This window comes from Trachurus japonicus, chromosome 11 (assembly GCF_045865225.1).
Source record: "Trachurus japonicus isolate A0001 chromosome 11, Traja_1.0".
Classification (NCBI taxonomy): domain Eukaryota; kingdom Metazoa; phylum Chordata; class Actinopteri; order Carangiformes; family Carangidae; genus Trachurus; species Trachurus japonicus.
The window spans coordinates 24,079,842-24,099,829 of NC_140917.1; the positions used below are offsets into that span (position 1 = coordinate 24,079,842).

At 41.9% G+C, this 19,988-nt stretch overlaps 1 protein-coding gene across 1 annotated transcript in view; it reads left to right on the plus strand.

Moving 5' to 3' along the window:
• Window positions 1-19,988, plus strand: part of lpcat1 (lysophosphatidylcholine acyltransferase 1) — a 44,940-nt gene that overhangs the window by 23,179 nt on the left and 1,773 nt on the right. The window contains exons 2-13 of the mRNA XM_085791968.1: window positions 5,615-5,754; window positions 5,865-6,079; window positions 7,815-7,927; window positions 8,116-8,176; window positions 13,558-13,616; window positions 15,765-15,799; window positions 16,060-16,114; window positions 16,251-16,333; window positions 16,425-16,550; window positions 17,286-17,436; window positions 18,848-18,946; window positions 19,022-19,163. Coding sequence (XP_085648094.1) covers window positions 5,615-5,754; window positions 5,865-6,079; window positions 7,815-7,927; window positions 8,116-8,176; window positions 13,558-13,616; window positions 15,765-15,799; window positions 16,060-16,114; window positions 16,251-16,333; window positions 16,425-16,550; window positions 17,286-17,436; window positions 18,848-18,946; window positions 19,022-19,163 — 1,279 coding nt within the window. The remainder of the gene's footprint in view (window positions 1-5,614; window positions 5,755-5,864; window positions 6,080-7,814; window positions 7,928-8,115; window positions 8,177-13,557; window positions 13,617-15,764; window positions 15,800-16,059; window positions 16,115-16,250; window positions 16,334-16,424; window positions 16,551-17,285; window positions 17,437-18,847; window positions 18,947-19,021; window positions 19,164-19,988) is intronic.

Here is a 19,988-nt window from a genome sequence, read left to right on the forward strand (position 1 = left end):
TTTTATGTTTGGATATGTAACGGGAACGGTTTATTGCACTCAGACAATAAAACTTCAAAGTTTCTTTTATATTAGTTGAGGACGTGTGAGCCCAAAATACACTTTTGTATATTTTTAGTGTCAAAACATGCTGAAGTGTATTTTGTAAATTTCAAACCCTCAGCACAGCAGTGGATGCTCTGCTTGTGTTTTATGCAGGTACATAAAACACTATAAATCGCCCCCCCCATCTGCCCCGCCCCCAACTTATTCTCATGCCTCCTCCTGAGAAAATGTCAGCAGATCCTCCCAGATGGTTTCTTTAAGCTCTGATGATGAGTGTGCCATGCGTCAGGTGTGGGGGTGGGGAGGGCGGGAGAGGCGTACGAGCATCATAAATCACCCCCATTACTGTTTATTTATTAATACAGCCCTGCAGTGTGCACCTGGGCTCATCCAGGGAGAGAAATGCACAAGGAAGAAAGGAAAGACAGGACAGGAAGGGAGGGAGGTTAGAGATGATTCCCCAGAGTGATGACAAGGAGCACATTGATGCATATAGGAGGAGGAAAACAGCTGATGGGAGAGCAGCATGATGAATGAAGGTGCTGCTCAGCAAACAGACAAGAGGGAGTGAGAGATTGATGGATGGGTGGATGAGGAGAGGAATCCCCCTGGGACAGGAGAGTACTGTAAAGTGGGCGGGGAGGAGCGCGATCAAAGTGCGGGATGGAGAGATGGGCCGGGGGGTCGGGGGGTGGGTGACGAGGAGGAGGAGGAGGAGGAGGAGGAAGCTTAAAATGTCACACAGTCTGAATTTACATTGTAGGCCGTGACATCTTGACCCTGTTAGTACACACACGTGCACACGCACCACATCTCTCTCATTACACAGTAAGAGAAAAGGCATGACGGCTCCAGTCAGCTGACGTCTCATTTTTCACTCTGGCTTCAATAAACTGTGTTTCAGTGACCAGACTCAATTTGCACGGTCACAGGGTGAACTCAGTCTAACGGTGTTTGTAGAGTTGCCTTCACTTATTTCCTAACTGACTGTTTATACAGTAAAAATCTCTCAATCTCTCCAGATTTTTTTCTTGCCAAACAAAAGTATTGGTCCTCAAATTGTAACATCTTGTTCAAGAGGTTCCAGACTAGTGCTTTTTTTTTTTTTTTGTAAATACAAAAACACTTACACAAACAACAACAAAAAGACGTACCAGGAGATAAAACCGATAAAATGACAGATGTAACTTACTTGAATCCAACGTTATAAATGAATAACTGACTTTCAAGTAAGAAAAAGATGTTTTGACATAAAGCTGTTAAGAATGCATAAATGATTGAAATCAAAGGAGCCTTCTAACCCCTAGCTGTGTTAAAGCCATGACTCAAGAGGTGGAGTTGTTAATCTGCCCCCCCACCCCGCCCTCATACAGCTCCACCAGCACGTCTCACTTTGCATTAATGTTGGAAGATATCTCAACAGCCACTGGATGGACTGATGGTGTCCCACTGTGTTGTGAGCTCTGAAATCGGCTTTACAAGTTTTTCTTTGTCAATAATACATCTACATAAGATATTTGAAGCAGTGGTGTAGTGGACCCTGGAGAAGTGGGTATACTCTAAATTTTCACCTTTTAAAAAAAAAAAAGTAGTCCAGAAAAAAAGCCCTGTTTTAGAAACAGTGACATGTAAGACTACTCTATTTAGTTTACCCAAAAAATCTGTTGCTCACTATTATAAAATGATCATGACTTGATTAGGAGCAGTTTGTAGTTACTACTGGTCACACAAGCAGCCTGGATGAATGTATTTATCATGAGGCAAACATGGTGTTTCAGTTATTCATAGTTTATAGTTACTTAAAATCTGAAGTTGACAATGCATCCTTGTTCATATTTCATCTTAAATAAAACACACAAATCATTCTCTTTGCCAAGGGCAACATTGGTGGGGACACAAAAGTACTCCGAGGCACCGCTCCTGAAGGTTGATGTTTTTTGCATTTGCAATCATAGTTTTATGTTAGGTAACTAATGAGCAACTAATGAAAAACAAGAAGGCAACTTAGAAGAGTTCTCAGTTGCTCTGGCTGAAGTCAACTGTACATCATCATGACTAACTAACACGTCCATCATTATTTAACCTCACCTGTGAATTTCCAGCCGCTCCTCCATCACCTTCTTCTCTACCACATCCAGCTTCTCCTTCTCTACCTCTTCCTGCCTCTCCTCCTTCTGTTCTAGCCTCTCCTCCTCTACCGCCTCTGGTCTCTCCTTCTCCATCTCCTCCAGCCTCTCTACTGTCTGTCACCTCACAAAAATATGTTGATGCATGACATATGAACAGGTACATTAGGGATACATTAGAGCTTGGTGGTAGGCCTACAGTTATTGCCTGAGGAAAAAAGGCTTTTACTTTCACACACTTATGTGTAATTTACTCCCCCAAAATGTATAAAATTAGCCTACATGAGCATCTGGAATCTGAGGTTTTTTTTCTAGGCCTTTTCCCGACCAATGTTCTTTATTTTTAGTTAGTAGTAAAAATAACTTTTTTTAAAAAAAGTGTTTGCCATTGAATATTGGCTTTTATTCATTATCTGTATTGTTGAGGCTCTACAGTTAGATACCATTGAAGTAACTTACACTTTCACTTATAGAGAAGTGTTTTATGTCCATTTTCCTTTTCTTTGACATCCTAATTACCCAACCAAGCACAGACACACAGGCAGAGCGCACACACACGCACGCACGCACACAGACAGACAGACAGACATGTAAATGACACCACTAATGTTAAAATCCGTCTAGCTATCGTGACCCAGGCAGAACAAATGCCGAACATGATGAACATGTTGACAACTTACATTCGCGGGTGCAGATTGAAGCACCGTGACCTCCTGTCCCGTCCGACCAACGAGCAGGTAACTTTTACAAGCAGACGGAGTGACAGGGGGAACAGCCAATCACATGTACGTTAACGAGAAACGGCAGAGCCAATCGGAGATCGATATTCAGGTTAGAGGCGGGACTTCTAGCAGAGACCGGCTGTTAACCCTTTGTGCGCATCAGGGGGGATTTAGAAGTGGGTATACGCAATCCTGATTCCTGACTGAACAATAAGTAGGTATACGCCGTATACCGGCGTACCCCCTCGACTACACTACTGATTTAAAGATATTGTTATGATGCAATCCCAACATAATTCAAAATATGTCACTTTCATTGGGAGTTTTTGTGTTTGGATCGGGAAAAATAGTATAGCGATATTTTTGCATGGCGATATTGTATCGATATAGGCATGCCAGGTATCTGTTGGTTGGTATGGTTTCTGTTTCCCACATGGATATGTTGTATTTCTGTGGATGTCCCGAATTTTTGTGTCCCCATGCGTCCTTGTTTTATGTATTATGACCTTTGTGTACTTTAATGGCCTGAGGTCCTTTTAACATCATGCCGGAGGACTGCAGTTGTAAATTAGCCTCTGGCTGACACTGGCGCATTTATAGAAATGTCCATTGACGTGCACTGTCCCCTGAAGAAATACATAAAAATAAATAAATACAATCTAAACAGACTAAGAAGTATATCTTAGAAAAATCAAAGTTTTCATCTTGAGACATTTGCAGTTGAAAAAAGCGAATAAAGCGCAATATATTGCATCATATTCAGGGTGCGAACTATGGGGGAGCCAGAGGGGTCTCAGCCCCCCTTGATGAGACATGAGCTCCCCTGAAAACATGATTTGTGAAATTTTGGGGGGGGTCTCTAAAATATTGGCAAAATGCTGTCTTTTCCCATATATTTCCTCTTTGTTTTTTTTGTATTGTCAATATAATGGATCGTGTGTAAAATTAATGTATTTGCGCATGGGGGTGATAGAAACGTGTATCGCAAAAGTGTAACGTAAACACTTTTTTCACTTTTCTACACGTCACCGGCGTCACCGGAGTTGTGTGTGTCCACGCTGTGCTGGTTTATGTGACTTGAGGGGACAAATGAGCCACATGTTTGTTGTCATGCTGCTGACCTGGGTATTATTTCTCAATAAATTAGAAAACCTTTCATATCATTGGTGCTTCAGCGCGGTACGGAACAACTGGCCCTAGTGTGAGTGTGCCTTTATTTGTGTCCGCTGCCAGCACCACACGGGCTTTGCCTTTCAGCAATCAAGCGCTGCCTTCGTCTTTGTTAAAAACAATAACAGCAACAGCTGTAGGCAGCTGAGGTCGCTGTGCCGTCACCATCATAAGCGCCGATCCCATGGGCGCTCCACTCACCAGGTTGAGCACCCACTGGGGGGCACGCCACCAGATGCGCATTTCTCCGTGCCGCGCCTCGGCCCCTCAGCTGTGTGTCTGTGGGTATGTGTAGCCTACATGAATGTGTAGCCCATATGTGTGTGTAGCCTGTGTGATTGTGTGTATCAATCTCTTGCGCGTTCTGTTAAGATGAATAAACACAAATCGCCTGACGCAGAGGACCTCTGCACCTCAGCGCTCTGGCTCATCTGACACAATCGTTTAACGGCACTGAAAGGAAACTGGCTCCGCTTCGCGGCTATTTCACGTCCGACGTCCATGTTAAACACATGTTTTTATTGATATTGTAGCGTCTGACCCGACGTAACTACAACAACATAACACAAACTTATCTGACAGCTTTCACTTCTTCTTCTTCTGCTCCTCCTCACTCACTCACCTACACACCTACACACACACACACACACACACACACACACAGGACTCTGTCTTCCTCACACTCACCCTGGCCCCTCAGTTTCTCACCCAACCTGCCCGTACACATTCAGTCAGTCAGAAATCACAGAACTTAAACATCATAACAAGAACTGCGGGGTCGCTACAATATTTTCAGTTGTGCAGTCGGCTATTCTATTAATAATGAGCGATGAGTCCCATTGCTATGTGGCATGATGCGCACCAGTGTTTGTAGAGGCAGAGCCCGGTTCAGGTGTCGTTGTAGCCCCCTCCCCAATATAAGTGAGCCCCCCGAAAGCCACAGTATAGTTCGCACACTGATCATATTGCAATAATATCGTATAGAGACACAAATATTGTGATAATATCTTATTGAGGGCCTCTGGTGATTCCTACAAGGTCAAAATGATGCTAATGTGAAGCCGAGATTTCATTATGAGATTCTTTCTTTTCTTTTCACTATTCAGATTCAAACACAGTCTCACCTCTGTAACATCAACATCCTCTATTGGTAGAGAACTCTAGTACTGATATGTAAACAAGTCAATATTAGACATACAAAGCCGGTCAGCTCCAGAGATTTCTAACTGGGAAAGTGTGTTCAGAGCGTGTGTGTGCATGCATGTGTGGGTGTGGGTGATGTAGCCGATGTTTGTTCCTTCCTGTAGGCACAGCTGGAATGTGCGTCGTGTCCTCTTGACCCTGTAGGATGTGGAGGCGTCTTCTCACTACTGTATAGGAATGAACAGTATGTTGAAGACCCGGAGTTACTGTTGTTTGACAGCTGGTTTGTGGAGATGCACCGGTGACTGTTCATGTGTCCTTTTTTTAATCTTTCTCACGTACACTCTCGCATATTCTCTCTCTCCCTATCTCTCCCTATCTCTCTCTTTCTGTCACTCTCTCCATCAGATAGGGCTGATGTCGCTCACGGTGTTTCCCGTGCGGCTGCTGCTGGTGTCCTTCTTCATGCTGTTGGCCTGGCCCTTTGCCTTCTCAGCCTCCCTGGGACGTTCTGAGTTTGTCATCGAGCCACAGTCATGGTGGAGAAGGTGTGTGAGTGTGTGTGTGTGTGTGTGTGTGTGTGTGTGTGGCTGGGATTACACAGAAATGTGAAATGTTGCAGCATCCATTCCAAACATCACGTACCTCTTTGTCCCAGGTTTGTAGACGTGAGTCTGCGAGTGATCATGCGGGCCATGTGGTTTTGTGGAGGTTTCCACTGGATCAAGGTGAAAGGGGAACGAGCTCCGCCCTCTGAAGTTCCCATCCTCACCGTGGCGCCGCACTCCACCTACTTTGATGCCATCCCAGTCACCATGACCATGTGCTCCATCGTCACCAAACTGGAGAGCAGGAGCATTCCTGTCTGGGGGAGTGAGTAAAGCACATTTCCTACAACTACAACTACAACCCGAAAGTTTACTGAAAGAAATAAAACAAATGCAAATGCAGAATGCTGAGGAGAAGGAGAACAGACTGTAATATAAAAAGATATATAACAGTTGTTAAGCTGTATCAGAATTACTACATGAGATGATTTTTTTTTAATGTTCATATTGAACTTTAAATTCAGGTTTCAAGCACACTAAGAAATGTACACATATGGTCAAACAGTCTCTACGGTATGTAGACTGATGGACTGTGTCAAAATGATCATTTTTGATTTGTTTCTCACTAGTCGCAGTCACAGTTTCTGATGCATTTTAAAGGAATAGTTCACTACATTTAAATGTGACGGTCCTGTTGATAAGTAATTAACTACCTTTGTTGCGGAGGATAAGTCCCGTGCCAATTAAAATAATACAGTTGCATATTTAAAATGTTGAAAATCTATTATTTTCAATATCGGAAAATGTATTCATTAAAAAAGATCTCTAGTTGTACTGAAGGCGATATTTGAGCTGTTTACTGTTAACTGTGTTGAGCAGTGTCTCCCTGCAGAATTAACTGTTTACATTTGGTGGCACATGAATATATAACCTTACCTTACCATAAATATAAAGATGTATATATACAGTATATGAAAAAAATTGTGATCCTTAACTCATTGAGTGCCAACCACGTAATTTCTCGATTTTCATTCCCACGCGTTGAGTGCCAAAAACGAGATTTCTTGTTTTTTGCTTTTTTTTTAAATTATGAAACTAGACACTTTAACACACCTTATGTGTAAATTTGGGGACTCTACGACGAGCAGAACTGAAATAGATGACGATCAAAAACTCATCACAGCTCATGATCTGGAAGTTTTTATCATAACTCTGCTTTTGCAAACGGAGTTCTGCATGTGGATGCAGCAGCTGCTCTGCTCTCACCCGCGAGGCTCCAGCAGCTCGGAGCTCAAACAGGAAGCTCTCAGCCGACAGTCCCGCCCGGTCTTCATCTGGAGCAACACCGTGTCCTCCCCAAGGTCCTCCCGCGGTAAAATGGTCTCTGGGCCAAAGCAGACCGGCACCACCGACCCGTACCACAGAAGAACCGCGACCACCGGTGTTCCCGAGCCGCTGTGGCCCAGAGACCATCACATTCCGCGGCGAGAGGCTGTGCCACGGCACGGTGCGTCTGTGTTATTGTTGTTTAGTGCCCCCCCCCCCGATGGTGGATTTGTGAATAGAACAACAATTGTTGTATATATTTATCTTATACGAGCCCTTTGATCCAGAAATGCGAGTGTCAGAACAGCGACAGGCACAAACAGAGCACCTTTCAGAAAAGACGCTCTATCTCCTTTTCTAGAAAAAAAGCAGGGATTTTGGTGAAACCCAGCCATGTTTAGCTTGAGTTTTCTCAGGAACGGATTGTGTTGGTGGCAATAATATAGAATACACTGTGGCTCTACAAAAATGGTCTAAATTGCCGGTACAACTTTGGAAAGGAGCGCGGCACTCAATGAGTTAATTTCACGTAATCCTTTCTTTTTTTCTTTTCACTTTAAACTATTTCAGTTGGTGATTACAGTAGCCTTGTAAATTAAGTGGACGTTTAGTTAATGCAAGTACTGTATTCACTTTTAGTTGAAATGTCTGAAGAAGATAAATGTATTATTTGGGGTGGTTTGTTTTTGTCCTGGCAAACATCCAACACTTACTCTTCATCACCGTCCTCTCAGCTCTGATCAGCTACATCCGGCCGGTGTTTGTGTTTCGGTCGGACCAGGACTCCAGGAGGAAAACTGTAGAGGAAATAAAGCGCAGAGCACAATCTGGAGGGGAGTGGCCCCAGGTATGTGAATGAGTATACACACACACAAACATTAACACACGCAGGACCTCAGCTCGGCTCACACCATCTGAGAATTGAAAGGTGATAACATAAATACAGAGAGTCACAGTTCACACGGTTCAAGGCCGTATGCATTCAGTTGTGTGTGTGTGTGTGTGTGTACTTTAATGTGTATTTGTTTGTTCCAGATAATGATATTTCCAGAGGGGACGTGCACCAACAGGTCGGGTCTCATCTTATTCAAGGCTGGTATGTGTTCAGACCCCTTCATGCTTTAGGCTGATCTTGAAACCAGATGGAAGGTGTGTTTGCTTGTGTGTGTGTCCTCACCTTATGTCAGATTGCATTAAAGTGCAGTGTCGCTGTCACTTATCATTACACGAATGGAGCGAAAATTGCAGCGACCTTAAACCCTGGGCCACTCGGGGACAGTGGAAACAAGCTGTGAACATAACAATGACATACATTATTATCACCAAGGTGATTTGTTTATTTATAAATCCAGCTGTAGCATCGACTTATATCTGGAGTTGGGAGCTGCAACTTACAAAAAAAGTGTGTTTATTTGGGTTTTTTTAGTCAAGACTCATGGTGTTGGATAAATCACTGTGAACTTCACCTTTCATGTTCTTCATGTGATGGGTTGTTATTATAACAATATTGATTCTAGCCACACTAAATCTTCTATCTGCTATAATTACACTGTTGTTGTTGATGGGAAGCCAGTCTCGCTTTTTCGTTCTTTCAGTGGAGTTTCAGCCACATTCTTTTTTTTTATGCCAACAATTTATCTCTATGTGGATTCACAAATTATACAGTACCCACCCACCCTCCATCCAGCCAGCCAGCCAGCCAGCCAGCCAGCCAGCCAGCCAGCCATCCTTTCAAACTTTGTGATTAGTGCTGGTTAGCAAAGGTTAGCATTCTAACATGTTAACCCCTGTTTTTTTTTCTGCTCCTATTGCCGCTATTTGCCACTATTAAAAGGACAAAGTGCTTGACATGCTGGAGCGCATACGTAAAGCAAAAGGAAGGTTGGGAGAGTAATGTGGGATGATAACTTTGTTTATTGCAAAACAATTAAATGATTAAATAGGAAAGCAACGTTACACTACTACTACTACTACTGCAGTCAATGACAGTTTTGCAGTTTTTTTAGAACGGCGAGCAGTCTCTGCATTTACCTCGAAAACAACTCTGTCTCATAACGTTCCATTATTATCTCATAGAATGTGAACATGCAGGTCACAACTTGTCTACGAGAGCATTTTGGAGTTGTTGGATTGTGTATTTGATGAGTTTGATGAGGGAAACCAAAAAACCCCATGAGCCTCCATAGCGTAGCTCTGAGCAGCTCGTGGCTCTGCTCCGCCGTTCCAAAAATAGCTTGCACCGACAATTAAAGGTAACGAACCTACTGTACTCCTTTTAGAGATTATGGCAATGGGCCAATTTGCCAAAATGTTGAACTATCCCATTAAACTTAAATGCGGCTCCTACATTTATGGTAAACACTATACCTGCTAAACATCTGCATGCCTAAACTGTCACTATCAGCAGGTCAACGTGCTAATGTTAACACTTAGCCCAAAGCATGGCTACACATGTGCACAGCCTAGCAGAGCAGCGTGCATGGCAGTAGATTCTTACATGTCAACACAGGAAGTGTTTCAGCTGTGTGTCATCTGTCTCACGTGCGTGTGATGGAACAGATAGGCTTCACTCATCTGTCGTCAGCCTCATAACTCCAGTGATTGTGTGCTGAGATCAGGGGGCTGTGAAAATGTGGTGTTATGCTTGAATGCATCCAGTGTGGACACATCTCGTGACGCTATTGTGTTCAGTTCTGTTTATAGTCGTATTATTTTAAATGTCTGTTAAGCTCACAAAACACAAATTCAAAGGACCGATTGGACTTTAAAACAGCACAGCTTATGTTCAAAATGAACAACAACGTGCTGCCTGACTGTATTACCACTTCAGAGGGGTGTGTATATTCAGAAAGTCAAAAATCACAACTAACACTAGACTAAAATGTGCTACGGTAACAGCTGTCAATCTATGGAATAATCTGGAGAATGATTTAAAAACATGCACCATAATCTTGCTGTTTTAGTTTTTTTGTTGTTTTTTTTCCTCTAATTTTTTTTCTTGACTTTTATTTTTTGACTCTGTTATTTGTTGATAAAAGAAACAAGCAGATTGCATATTTTTTAAATATAACTTGATTTATAATATGGTAGGCAAAATAAGCTAAACTTCAGCCTACACCTTTTCGGTCTAAAAGTCTATTGTATACTTTCTTTATTTACTTATTGTTCACTTTGATTTGTGTACTTTCTGTTTTGTTACTTGTTTTTTGTTTTGTTTTTAAAGACCTTGTCTAGCTGCTGTATTTATGTTATGATGTTCTATTGTACAATGAGGTGACATGTCAAGACCGAAATGAACTAAACTAAACTAAACCAGAATAATAAGCTCAGTCGCTACAGTTATTTGTTGATCTCAAAAACTTGTCAGCAGCCTCAAAACCAGATGAGGGTTATTATCCTGTGGAGCTGCAGATTCAGTGTGCAAACCACGGTCCAGACCAGTCTGTGGCTGTGGTTTTGGGTAATTTGCAGCCAGGGGTGTGTCTGCATCTTCATAGAGAGACAGTTCTTTGTGATCACTTTGTTCAGCAGAGCCTGTTTAATTTTGTGTGCCTGGGCCTGTAAATGATTATTAATGCATGAAGTTAGCTGCATAACTGCCAACTCCAGGTGTAGATGTCTGAGCAGATTACTTTCATACTTGACCCAACAGGTTTGGAGGTCCATGGCCTTGCTACAGGACATCCCAACAGGGCACCTAACTGTGTCACCCATCTTTTTGGGCTTGTTTTTCTGCTCACCTCCTCTGTGTGTGTGTGTGTGTGTGTGTGTGTGTGTGTGTGTGTGTGTATTATCTGGCATTGTTCCCTGCCTGTCCTGTCTAATCCCCTTTCTTCCAGTCTGTAATTCTGTCATTACCAGTAAGCCCTGTTGGTCACACTCTGCACTCGTATGTGTGTGTGTGTGTGTTTGTCTAGCTTGATCTGTCTGTTGTGTGTCGTGTGAGCCAGTGCTCTCTGGACGTGTCTCCTCTAGTTTTGTCCTTTCACTGGCTGCCAGCACAACAGTGTGTGTGTGTGTGTGTGTGTATTAACGTCCATGGTGCCACCTATGCATGATGTGCTCTACAGATACCTCCAGTCTGTCTCTCTGTTCAAAAGACTTTTTTATGGAGCTTTCACTTTCATCCTCACCCCTCTCTGCCTGTCTGCTGTCCCATATTATTACCACAGGTCATCACACTAATGCTTCTCATGTTCCTTTTTTTCAAGATATCAGGTCAATATTATTAAATTCCCTGCTGAGATGTAATATTTACGGTATATAAACAACCCACGACCAATCTTTCAACAGATTTCTACAGTTTTATTTCAAAATCACAGTTTAAAAATGGTACTTTTCAGTCATTTTATTTCAGTCAGTCAGTGATACCAAACAGACCACATCTCGGATAAACGTCATCTAGATTCCTTTAAAAATATTGAGAATACTAAAATAATCACAATAATCTAAAAAGATAATGAGTTGAAGCTGCACCAATCAGTAATTCTTTGCTAATGTATAAGTCGGAGGAGTGGCTCGTAACAACAAAACTACAGATATATCAGTGTCAGAATTTAGCATCTCTCAGCTCCTTGTTTTGGTTCCACGCTCCACAATTTCACCACTGTCCGCTGCTCTCATCAACCCTGTCTCCAGCAGCCGTAGCCGTCCTCCATGAATAAGCTTTCATAAACCCATTGTGCTCGTCGCCCAGCACGAGAGGGCCGATGAAACAAAGCCTGAATGAGAGCGATCACAGCCAGTTCAGGTGGACACAAGCTAGACTTCAAATTAAAGCTGAGGTTGCTCTGTGTCTGCCGGATGTGTAAATTATTATTATTATTATTATTTTTTTATTCATATGCACAATGATAAAAACTAAAATGATATTTAATGATATTTAATGATACAAAGGCAAATAATCATGCAGGAAAGGAAAAGAAGCCCAAAGGGCTTATATAAGATCCTCCCCTCCAATTCTAAATCACTAAAACAGAGCATCCAATAGAAAAATAGGGGAGACAAGGAAAAAAACACAACAAAGAAACGGGAGAGAAAAAAAAGAAGGAAGAAAGGAAAAAAACAAGACAACAGCAGCAACAACAAGGACAAAGATCGATAGAATTACAAATTAATTTCGATTATCCTAGACATGAGTATTATTTTGCCTGGACAGAAGATACCTCACCACACCAGACCTAAACATTTTGTAGGAGAATAAAAACTTAGGTAAATGGGCCTTTTACCAACACATTAGCAGCATTGTGTTTAAAGCTTCTCTCACTGTGCCGAGTTTGTTTGTTACATCCCCAGTAGATTTTGAATCGCATCAGCTATTTCTCCTCGGGACAAGCATACATATTCATAGTACTCATCACACCGCAGTAGTACACAAAATGCCATACCCAACACTGTAACACATAATAATGCACATAACAATGAATGAGTCAACAAACATAAAATCATAGAGACGCTCTGACTGAATCGATCATTATTTAGCAGATAATTATCATCCCCCATAAATGAATGCCTCTGAATCTATAGGCAAAGTTCTGCTCATTAATTATGAAAATGATTCACCAAAACAAACTAAGTGAGCCTTTAAGGTTTCAGCCATATTCTCATTAATAATATTAACACATGCTTTCTCATCTGTTCAGTGCTGGCACAGTAGATTGAATAGGGCTTTGTCCTGTGATAAATAGTGTATGTAACTTCTATTAGCCCGTCTGTCGTCAGCAGGACATTATAGACCTTGAATAGAGACGCTGTCTGCAGCCACTGGAGGTTACCCAGAGGTTGTGAGCCTGTCGCTCATGCAGCAGTCCACACAACTCAGCCTCTTATGCTTTTCCCTCAAGTCAGTTTAAAGGGATAGTTCAGCATTTTGGCAAATTGGCCCATTGCCACAATCCTTATAGTTTTAGGAGTAGGTTCGTTACCTTTAATTGTTGCTGTAAACTATTCTTAGAACGGCGGAGCAGAGCTGTGAGCTGCTCAGAGCTACGCTACGGAGGCTAATGGGATTTCTTGGTTTCTCTCATCAAACATCATCAACAACTCTGTCTCATAACGTTCCGTTATTATCTCGTAGCGTGATGAATGTGCAGGTCACAGCTTGTCCACCAGAGCGTTGTGGAGTTGTTGGATTGTGTATTTGATGAGTTTGATGAGAGAAACCAAGAAAACCCATGAGCCTCCGTAGCGTAGCTCTGAGCAGCTCGCGGCTCTGCTCCGCCGTTCTAAAAATAGCTTGCACCGACAATTAAAGGTAATGAACCTACTGCTAAGACTAGGGATTATGGCAATGGGCCAATTTTTCAAAATGTTGAACTATCCCTTTAAGTCTGTCAAAAGTTATTTTTATGTCAATGTGCATGTGGTAGTAAAGAGATCAAATACTGTGGGATTTCACAGTCTCATTTACTTATTGTTGTGATACAGCTGACATTTTCTTTTCCTCTCACCACCTCCTTCCTCTCTTGTCTTTCCAAGGTGCTTTCATCCCAGGGCTCCCAGTCCAACCAGTAGTGCTGCGCTACCCAAACAAACTGGTAAGTACCCTTTATCCAGTGCTGCCCGCCCACTTCCACTCACTTTTCATCCTTGTGACACCTCTGACCTTTGGACATATTTAAGTTTAGTCCACATACACACACACACTGTGTACACAGACATACACATACACACCTGTGATGTAATGGTTTCTTCCCGTCACGTTAGTATGTGTTTCTCTTGTGTTGAATGACTTCATGTTCTAGTAGGATGATATTTCATTCCCCTTCTTTCTTGGTCTCTTTCTCACACACGCACGCACACACACACACACACACACACACACACACACACACACACACACACACACACACACACAGAAAGGGTGTCATGTCTCTCTCCGCACCTCTCCTCGCTTTCTCATGAATTATGCAGTTCCTGTTACCTACTTTTTCTTTGTTTCCCTCGAAAGCTTTTGTCTCTTTCCCTTTGTGCTGTGTGTAGTCACTGTTATGACTTTAGTGACAACGTGGCACTAAAAGGCAGTTTACGTGAGAAAACTTAGATAAACTGCACAAACTGGGTGACTTGCCTTCAGATTGTGTTTTTCATTATATTTCCGCTCCATCTTTTATCATACGCTCATAAACCCGCAACCGGCAACAGGAAACGATAGTAAAAAAAACTACATCAACACCCAGCCACGGGATGTGTAAATAAATTACACCAAATCCTGATTGTTACTGAGCTGAATCAAAACATATACAGTATGACTGAGTTTACTGTCAGAGCCTATTACTGCACATCAGCAGCACCAGCAACGTGAAAAGAAGCAGATAGCATCAGCTTGAAAGAGCCCACATGTCTTGTTTGGGCCTGTTGTAAAAGTGATGTTATCTGAACAGTCTTGCATTGTGGGTGCCACTTTATCACGCTTGAGCTGTGTTTACACCTGTTTGGCTCCTTGAGTCCAGATCAAAGCAGAAAATAACACATTATTGAATTTGAACCGGAGGTAATTTAAAGTGCCGACTGCTTTGCGTTATAATATTTAAATAAATAAGTGAGGAGGTAAACAAACTGACAAAGAAGAATCAAACTGTCAGTCCATGTGTCTGAGGCAATTCAGAAAACTCTTTGTGTTTGTGTATTTATCCTCTTTTTAGAGTTTACCACAAGTTCACAGTTAAATTTATCATCTTCCAGTGGTTTGGTTCGTTACACTGTAATTTATTCAGTTTGCAGAGATGTAATCCTTTTTTTTTTTCTTTTTTTTTAAGTCTGAGCTTTTTATCTTGTAGTGCAGTTTTAATTGCACTGATGTTCAGTTATAAATTTCCATCTTGTTTTACTTCATTCAGGAATTACAGTCCTGGGCTAAAAACTAAAAAGTATCAGATTCACATTATTAAAGGGATAGTTCAACATTTTGGCAAATTGGCCCATTGCCATAATCCTGAGACGAGACAGAGTTGTTTTTGAGGTAAATGCAGAGACTGCTTGCCGAAAAACTGCCCCCGACAGGAGCACGCATCAGCGGTTTTGCATGAATTTAGCTCGAAAACAACTCTGTGTGGTAACGTTCTGTTATTATCTCATAGCGTGGTGAATGTGCAGGTCACAACTTGTCCATGAGAGCGTTTTGGAGTTGTTGGATTGTGTGACATAAACTGTAAACTGTCTTGTCTGTAACAACATCTATTGCACGTCTGTCCGTCCTGGGTGAGGGATCCCTCCTCTGTTGCTCACCCTGAGGTTTCTCCTGGTTTTCCCTGTTAAAAGGGTTTTCCATGGAGTTTTTCCTCAGTGGATGTGAGGGTCTAAGGACAGAGGATGTTGTTACGATGCCATGTAAAGCCCTTTGAGACAAACTGTTTGTAAAAACGGGCTATACAAATAAAATTGCCTTGCCTTGTATTTGATGAGTTTGATGAGGGAAACCAAGAAACACCAACAATTAAAGGTAACACACCTACTAACAAGACTATAGGGATTATGGCAATTTGCCAAAATGTTGAACTATCCCTTTAAGGCTTTTAGCAGCAGAAATTCTAAGTAATGTATAAAGTGACACCCAGTACACAAATACAAACCACTGAGCAGGACTTCAGGGAGGTCAGGGAGTCAATGGATCTGTATAAAAGTAACATCAGAGGTGTTTGTGTGTCTGTCCTGAGCCATTTCCTCCTTCTCCTTCCTCTCCACAGGATACTGTTACATGGACGTGGCACGGTCCGGGCGCGTGAGTGTTTCTGCTTACACCATACACCATACAGTACACAACACATGCACACGCACATGCAGCTCCTACTGCCTCCTGCTATGTATATGGTTAAAATACCGGTGACCTGTTTTCCATTAGAAAGGAGCATGTTATGATGCTGTAGGGGAACTTCCATTATCTCGAGTACCATCTGTTCAGTCCTGTGTCCATCCATCATATTATCTGTCTCTCCATGAAGCTCTCCAACGTAGAAAAACTCAGCTCTCCGTATCTTGCAGGTTCAAGATCCTATGGCTCACTCTCTGCCAACCTCATAATCCTCTGGAAATAGAGGTGAGTGGATCAGAAAGGTGAACATTGTGATATTCATAAATACTGCCCCTCTGATGTTATGAATTTGATATATATAATCATATATTATATATAGTTATACAGTTATAGAATTCATGTTTCTATTCTCTCTCCATAGTATTTGCCTATTTACACTCCATCAAATGAAGAGAAGGAAAACCCTGCGCTGTTCGCCAATAATGTCAGAAAGCTCATGGCAAAGTAAGTGTGTGTTAGTGTGTTTACAGTGTCTGATCAGGACAAACACACTCACATATTCAGCCCCTCATGAACTCTTCCTCCTTCCTGATAGGGCGCTGGAGCTGCCACTCACTAACATGTCCTTCGAGGACCGGGAGCTCGGCCTGTCCAAGGGCCCGCTGAGCATTCACGACTGCAGCAGCCTGCTGGAGTTCAACCAGCTGGTGTGCCGCTTAGGGTGAGTTGGGAGACTGGATTGACTGGTTGGACTGGGTACGGGGTCAGTCGACGTTTTGAGACATTAGGGAATTGAAGGTGAAACACTGACACCCAGTGGTGAGAGGGAAGAAATACACACAGACACACACACACACACACACACTCGGGGAGGTGTGTTCTTTTCAAGATTAATAAATCAGTCAGTTTGAATTAACTGAGGTAATGTTTGGTGTTATGGTGTTATGTCACAGAAATGTTCTGCCAAGACTGAGTATTTGTGAAAACCACTGCTCCAGTCAGATTTTATATCAAGAGAGCACATTAAAATATCAGATACCTTTGAGCATATCATGTGATTATGCGGTTAATTGGAGAAGATAATTGTTATAAATAGGTAATCCCAGTTTTTTTTTTAGTCATGAAATCATTCGTCAACATGTGTTTTTCTCATTTGAGCTCATAAGTATGGAAGCACCCCTCCACCCCCAACCGCAAAGGAATATTTATTACCCTTCTTTTCTAATTAGCTCCATTATGAGTGCAGTTATCTCATTAATCAGCATTGGGACTGGATGTGTACTGTGTACAACTAATGATAACATATCTGTGATCATAAACACTATTACACCCACTTTTTATTCTAGGCTTTTGTGTGTTTTTGTGGGAATTAAACAGGCTTACCACATTGGAAGATTCCATTAATGTGTCACATATTGTTAACAGTGTTGTTGTCTGCTCTACTTTGTCATAACAGGCTGAGAGCAGGAAGCAGAGACGAGGTTGAGGAGCAGGCCAAGAGAGCCAGGAAGCTGCAGGGAGACAGGCTGAGTTTGGAGGACTTTGCCCAGTTCCTCAACCTGCCAGTTACAGACACACTCACACAAGTCCACAGCCTCTTTGACCAGGTAAACGCTCAGAGACTTAAGGTAACATTTTTTTTTTTCATTTTATTTTAGGTTAGTATAATAAGCATGGTGGTAAGAAACTGACTGTGGTTTATAGAACAACATTCATGCCCACTTGCCTTAAGCTGTAGATAAAGATCAGTGGGCAGTGATAAAGGCCCTAAACAATCCAAAGTTTAGATTTAAATTTAATAAACAGTAATACAAGTTATGTAGCTTAATAAAAAATGCATTTACATAGTTAATTTAATTGAGTTGTATTTCCTTCAGCCAATGTAGTGTACCTTTGGTTTCTAAATGTCTGTATTTATAAACGGATACATCAATAGACATTGATATCATTCTTGCACACAATGAGACTCATAATGCACAGTGCAACCACTATGCCACACAACAACCAAAACCACCTCATAACTCATCTTATACATAGAATAGCTCCATTTAACTATTTCACTACTTTAATATCTGTATCAATTTCCTCTCTTTAGAAAAACACGAGAAACGTAACATTCTTATAAACGGGGAAGTTATTTTATACTATGTTTAAAGAATCTTAAATATTTTAAAGAAAAAACATAGTCTGATGTCAAGAAATTTGGTCCTAAATTCCGTGCCAGTTGTGAAAGCACAATAAAACCACCATTTTTTTCAGCTAAATATAAAGGTTAATGATTTCTGAGCCTGAGCCGAAATCTCAACTCAACAGAATAGTTGTCATAGCAGCAAGGAGGCAGGAAAAGTTCATTCTGCTGTGTTTTCCTTTCATGAGGTCATGATATGAGAAGAATGTAGCAGGAAGCAGGTCCAAAGTATTCAAGCTGATGGTATCGCTGACCTCCCCGCAGTTTGGTTATTAAGAAGCCGAGTTTGATCCAAGACATTTTCTTGCTGTTTGATGTTTGACAGGTTCCTCATACTATGACATGTTTCATTTACCATGCTCAGGGTCCTTGTTGTTAACGTTGAGTCACTTTTTGGCTCACTGTCTGTTTTCAGGTGTCTCTGTGATCATTTACATGCAGCAGGGTTTTTGCGAGCCTTTGAATTTTAGTGTTTAACACGGGCACTGTCCCTGATTCCACGCACCCACAGCTATTACTTTCCTGTCTTTCAGGTCATTAAAGAAAGTTTGATGTGTAGAACTGGACTGACATTGACTGTAGAATTTACAGCACAATAAATGCAAAATACATTCAGCAATCAGCAACTTTAAAATCAGGTCATCAGCAGTAAACCCTGTTCAAAATTCTTGAATGTGAATTACACTTTAAGTGGTGATATTTTCAAAGGGCAACAGGTTATATGGGCAGTTGTGTTTGCATAATTCAAAGCCAGAGATGATTACACTTTTACAGCAAATGACATTTTCATTTGGGATCAGATTTGTTCACTGAGATCGTTTTATTCCCAGAGAGGAGATGGACAAATAGACGTCAGACACTTTGTCATCGCCCTGTCTACAGTTCATCGACCATCAAAACCACTGGAGACCCTCAGACTGGCCTTCAAGGTGAGCGTGTTAGTCGCCGAGGCTGATATAATACAGTTTTAAATCATCACTCTGACAATGTATCGTGTTGTGCAGATTTATGAAAAGGAGAAGACCGGGGAGGTCCAGGAGGAAGACCTCGCCACTATCCTGGAGATAATGCTCGGGGTGGAAGAAGTGGATCTTTCGTGCTTGTTTCTTGTGATTGACAAAGCTGACAAGGACACGATCACATATGGTAAGAACCCAGAGTCTGGTTGTGCAGACATTTCTAGCATCAGTACAGAATCATCAGATTAATTGCGGCACTGTGGGACGTTCAGAATGAGACCACTGTGCAGATGACTGACGGCATCTGTCTGCATTCCTGTTTCCTCTGTGCTGTCACTATCACATTTGATTTCTCCTTGGCTTTACTGGAGAGGATAAGCACCGTCTGTTGTTGATTTTCTAGACTCTGTTACATCCACCATCTGTCTTTTCTAGACACTGTTGAAGCTCGTCTATGTTCTCTGTTCTTGTACTTTTAATGCGATTTTCTACTTTTACTATAAAACGTGCTACGGAGGCTCATGGGATTTCTTGGTTTCCCTCATCAAACTCATCAAATACACAATCCAACAACTCCAAAACGCTCTGGTGGACAAGTTGTGACCTGCACATTCACCACGCTATGAGATAGTAACGGAATGTTATAAGACTGAGTTGTTTTTGAGGCAAATGCAGAGACTGCTTGCCGAAAATCTGCTCCCAACGGGAACGTGCATCAGCGGTTTTGCATGAATTAACCTTTAAAACAACTCCATCTCGTAATGTTCCGTTATTATCTCATAGCGTGGTGAATGTGCAGGTCACAACTTGTCCACCAGAGCGTTTTGGAGTTGTTGGATTGTGTATTTGATGAGTTTGATGAGGGAAACCAAGAAATCCCATTAGCCCCCGTAGCGTAGCTCTGAGCAGCTCGCGGCTCTGCTCCGCCGTTCCAAAAATAGCTTGCACCGACAATTAAAGGTAACGAACCTACTGCTAAAACTATATGGATTATGGCAATGGGCCAATTTGC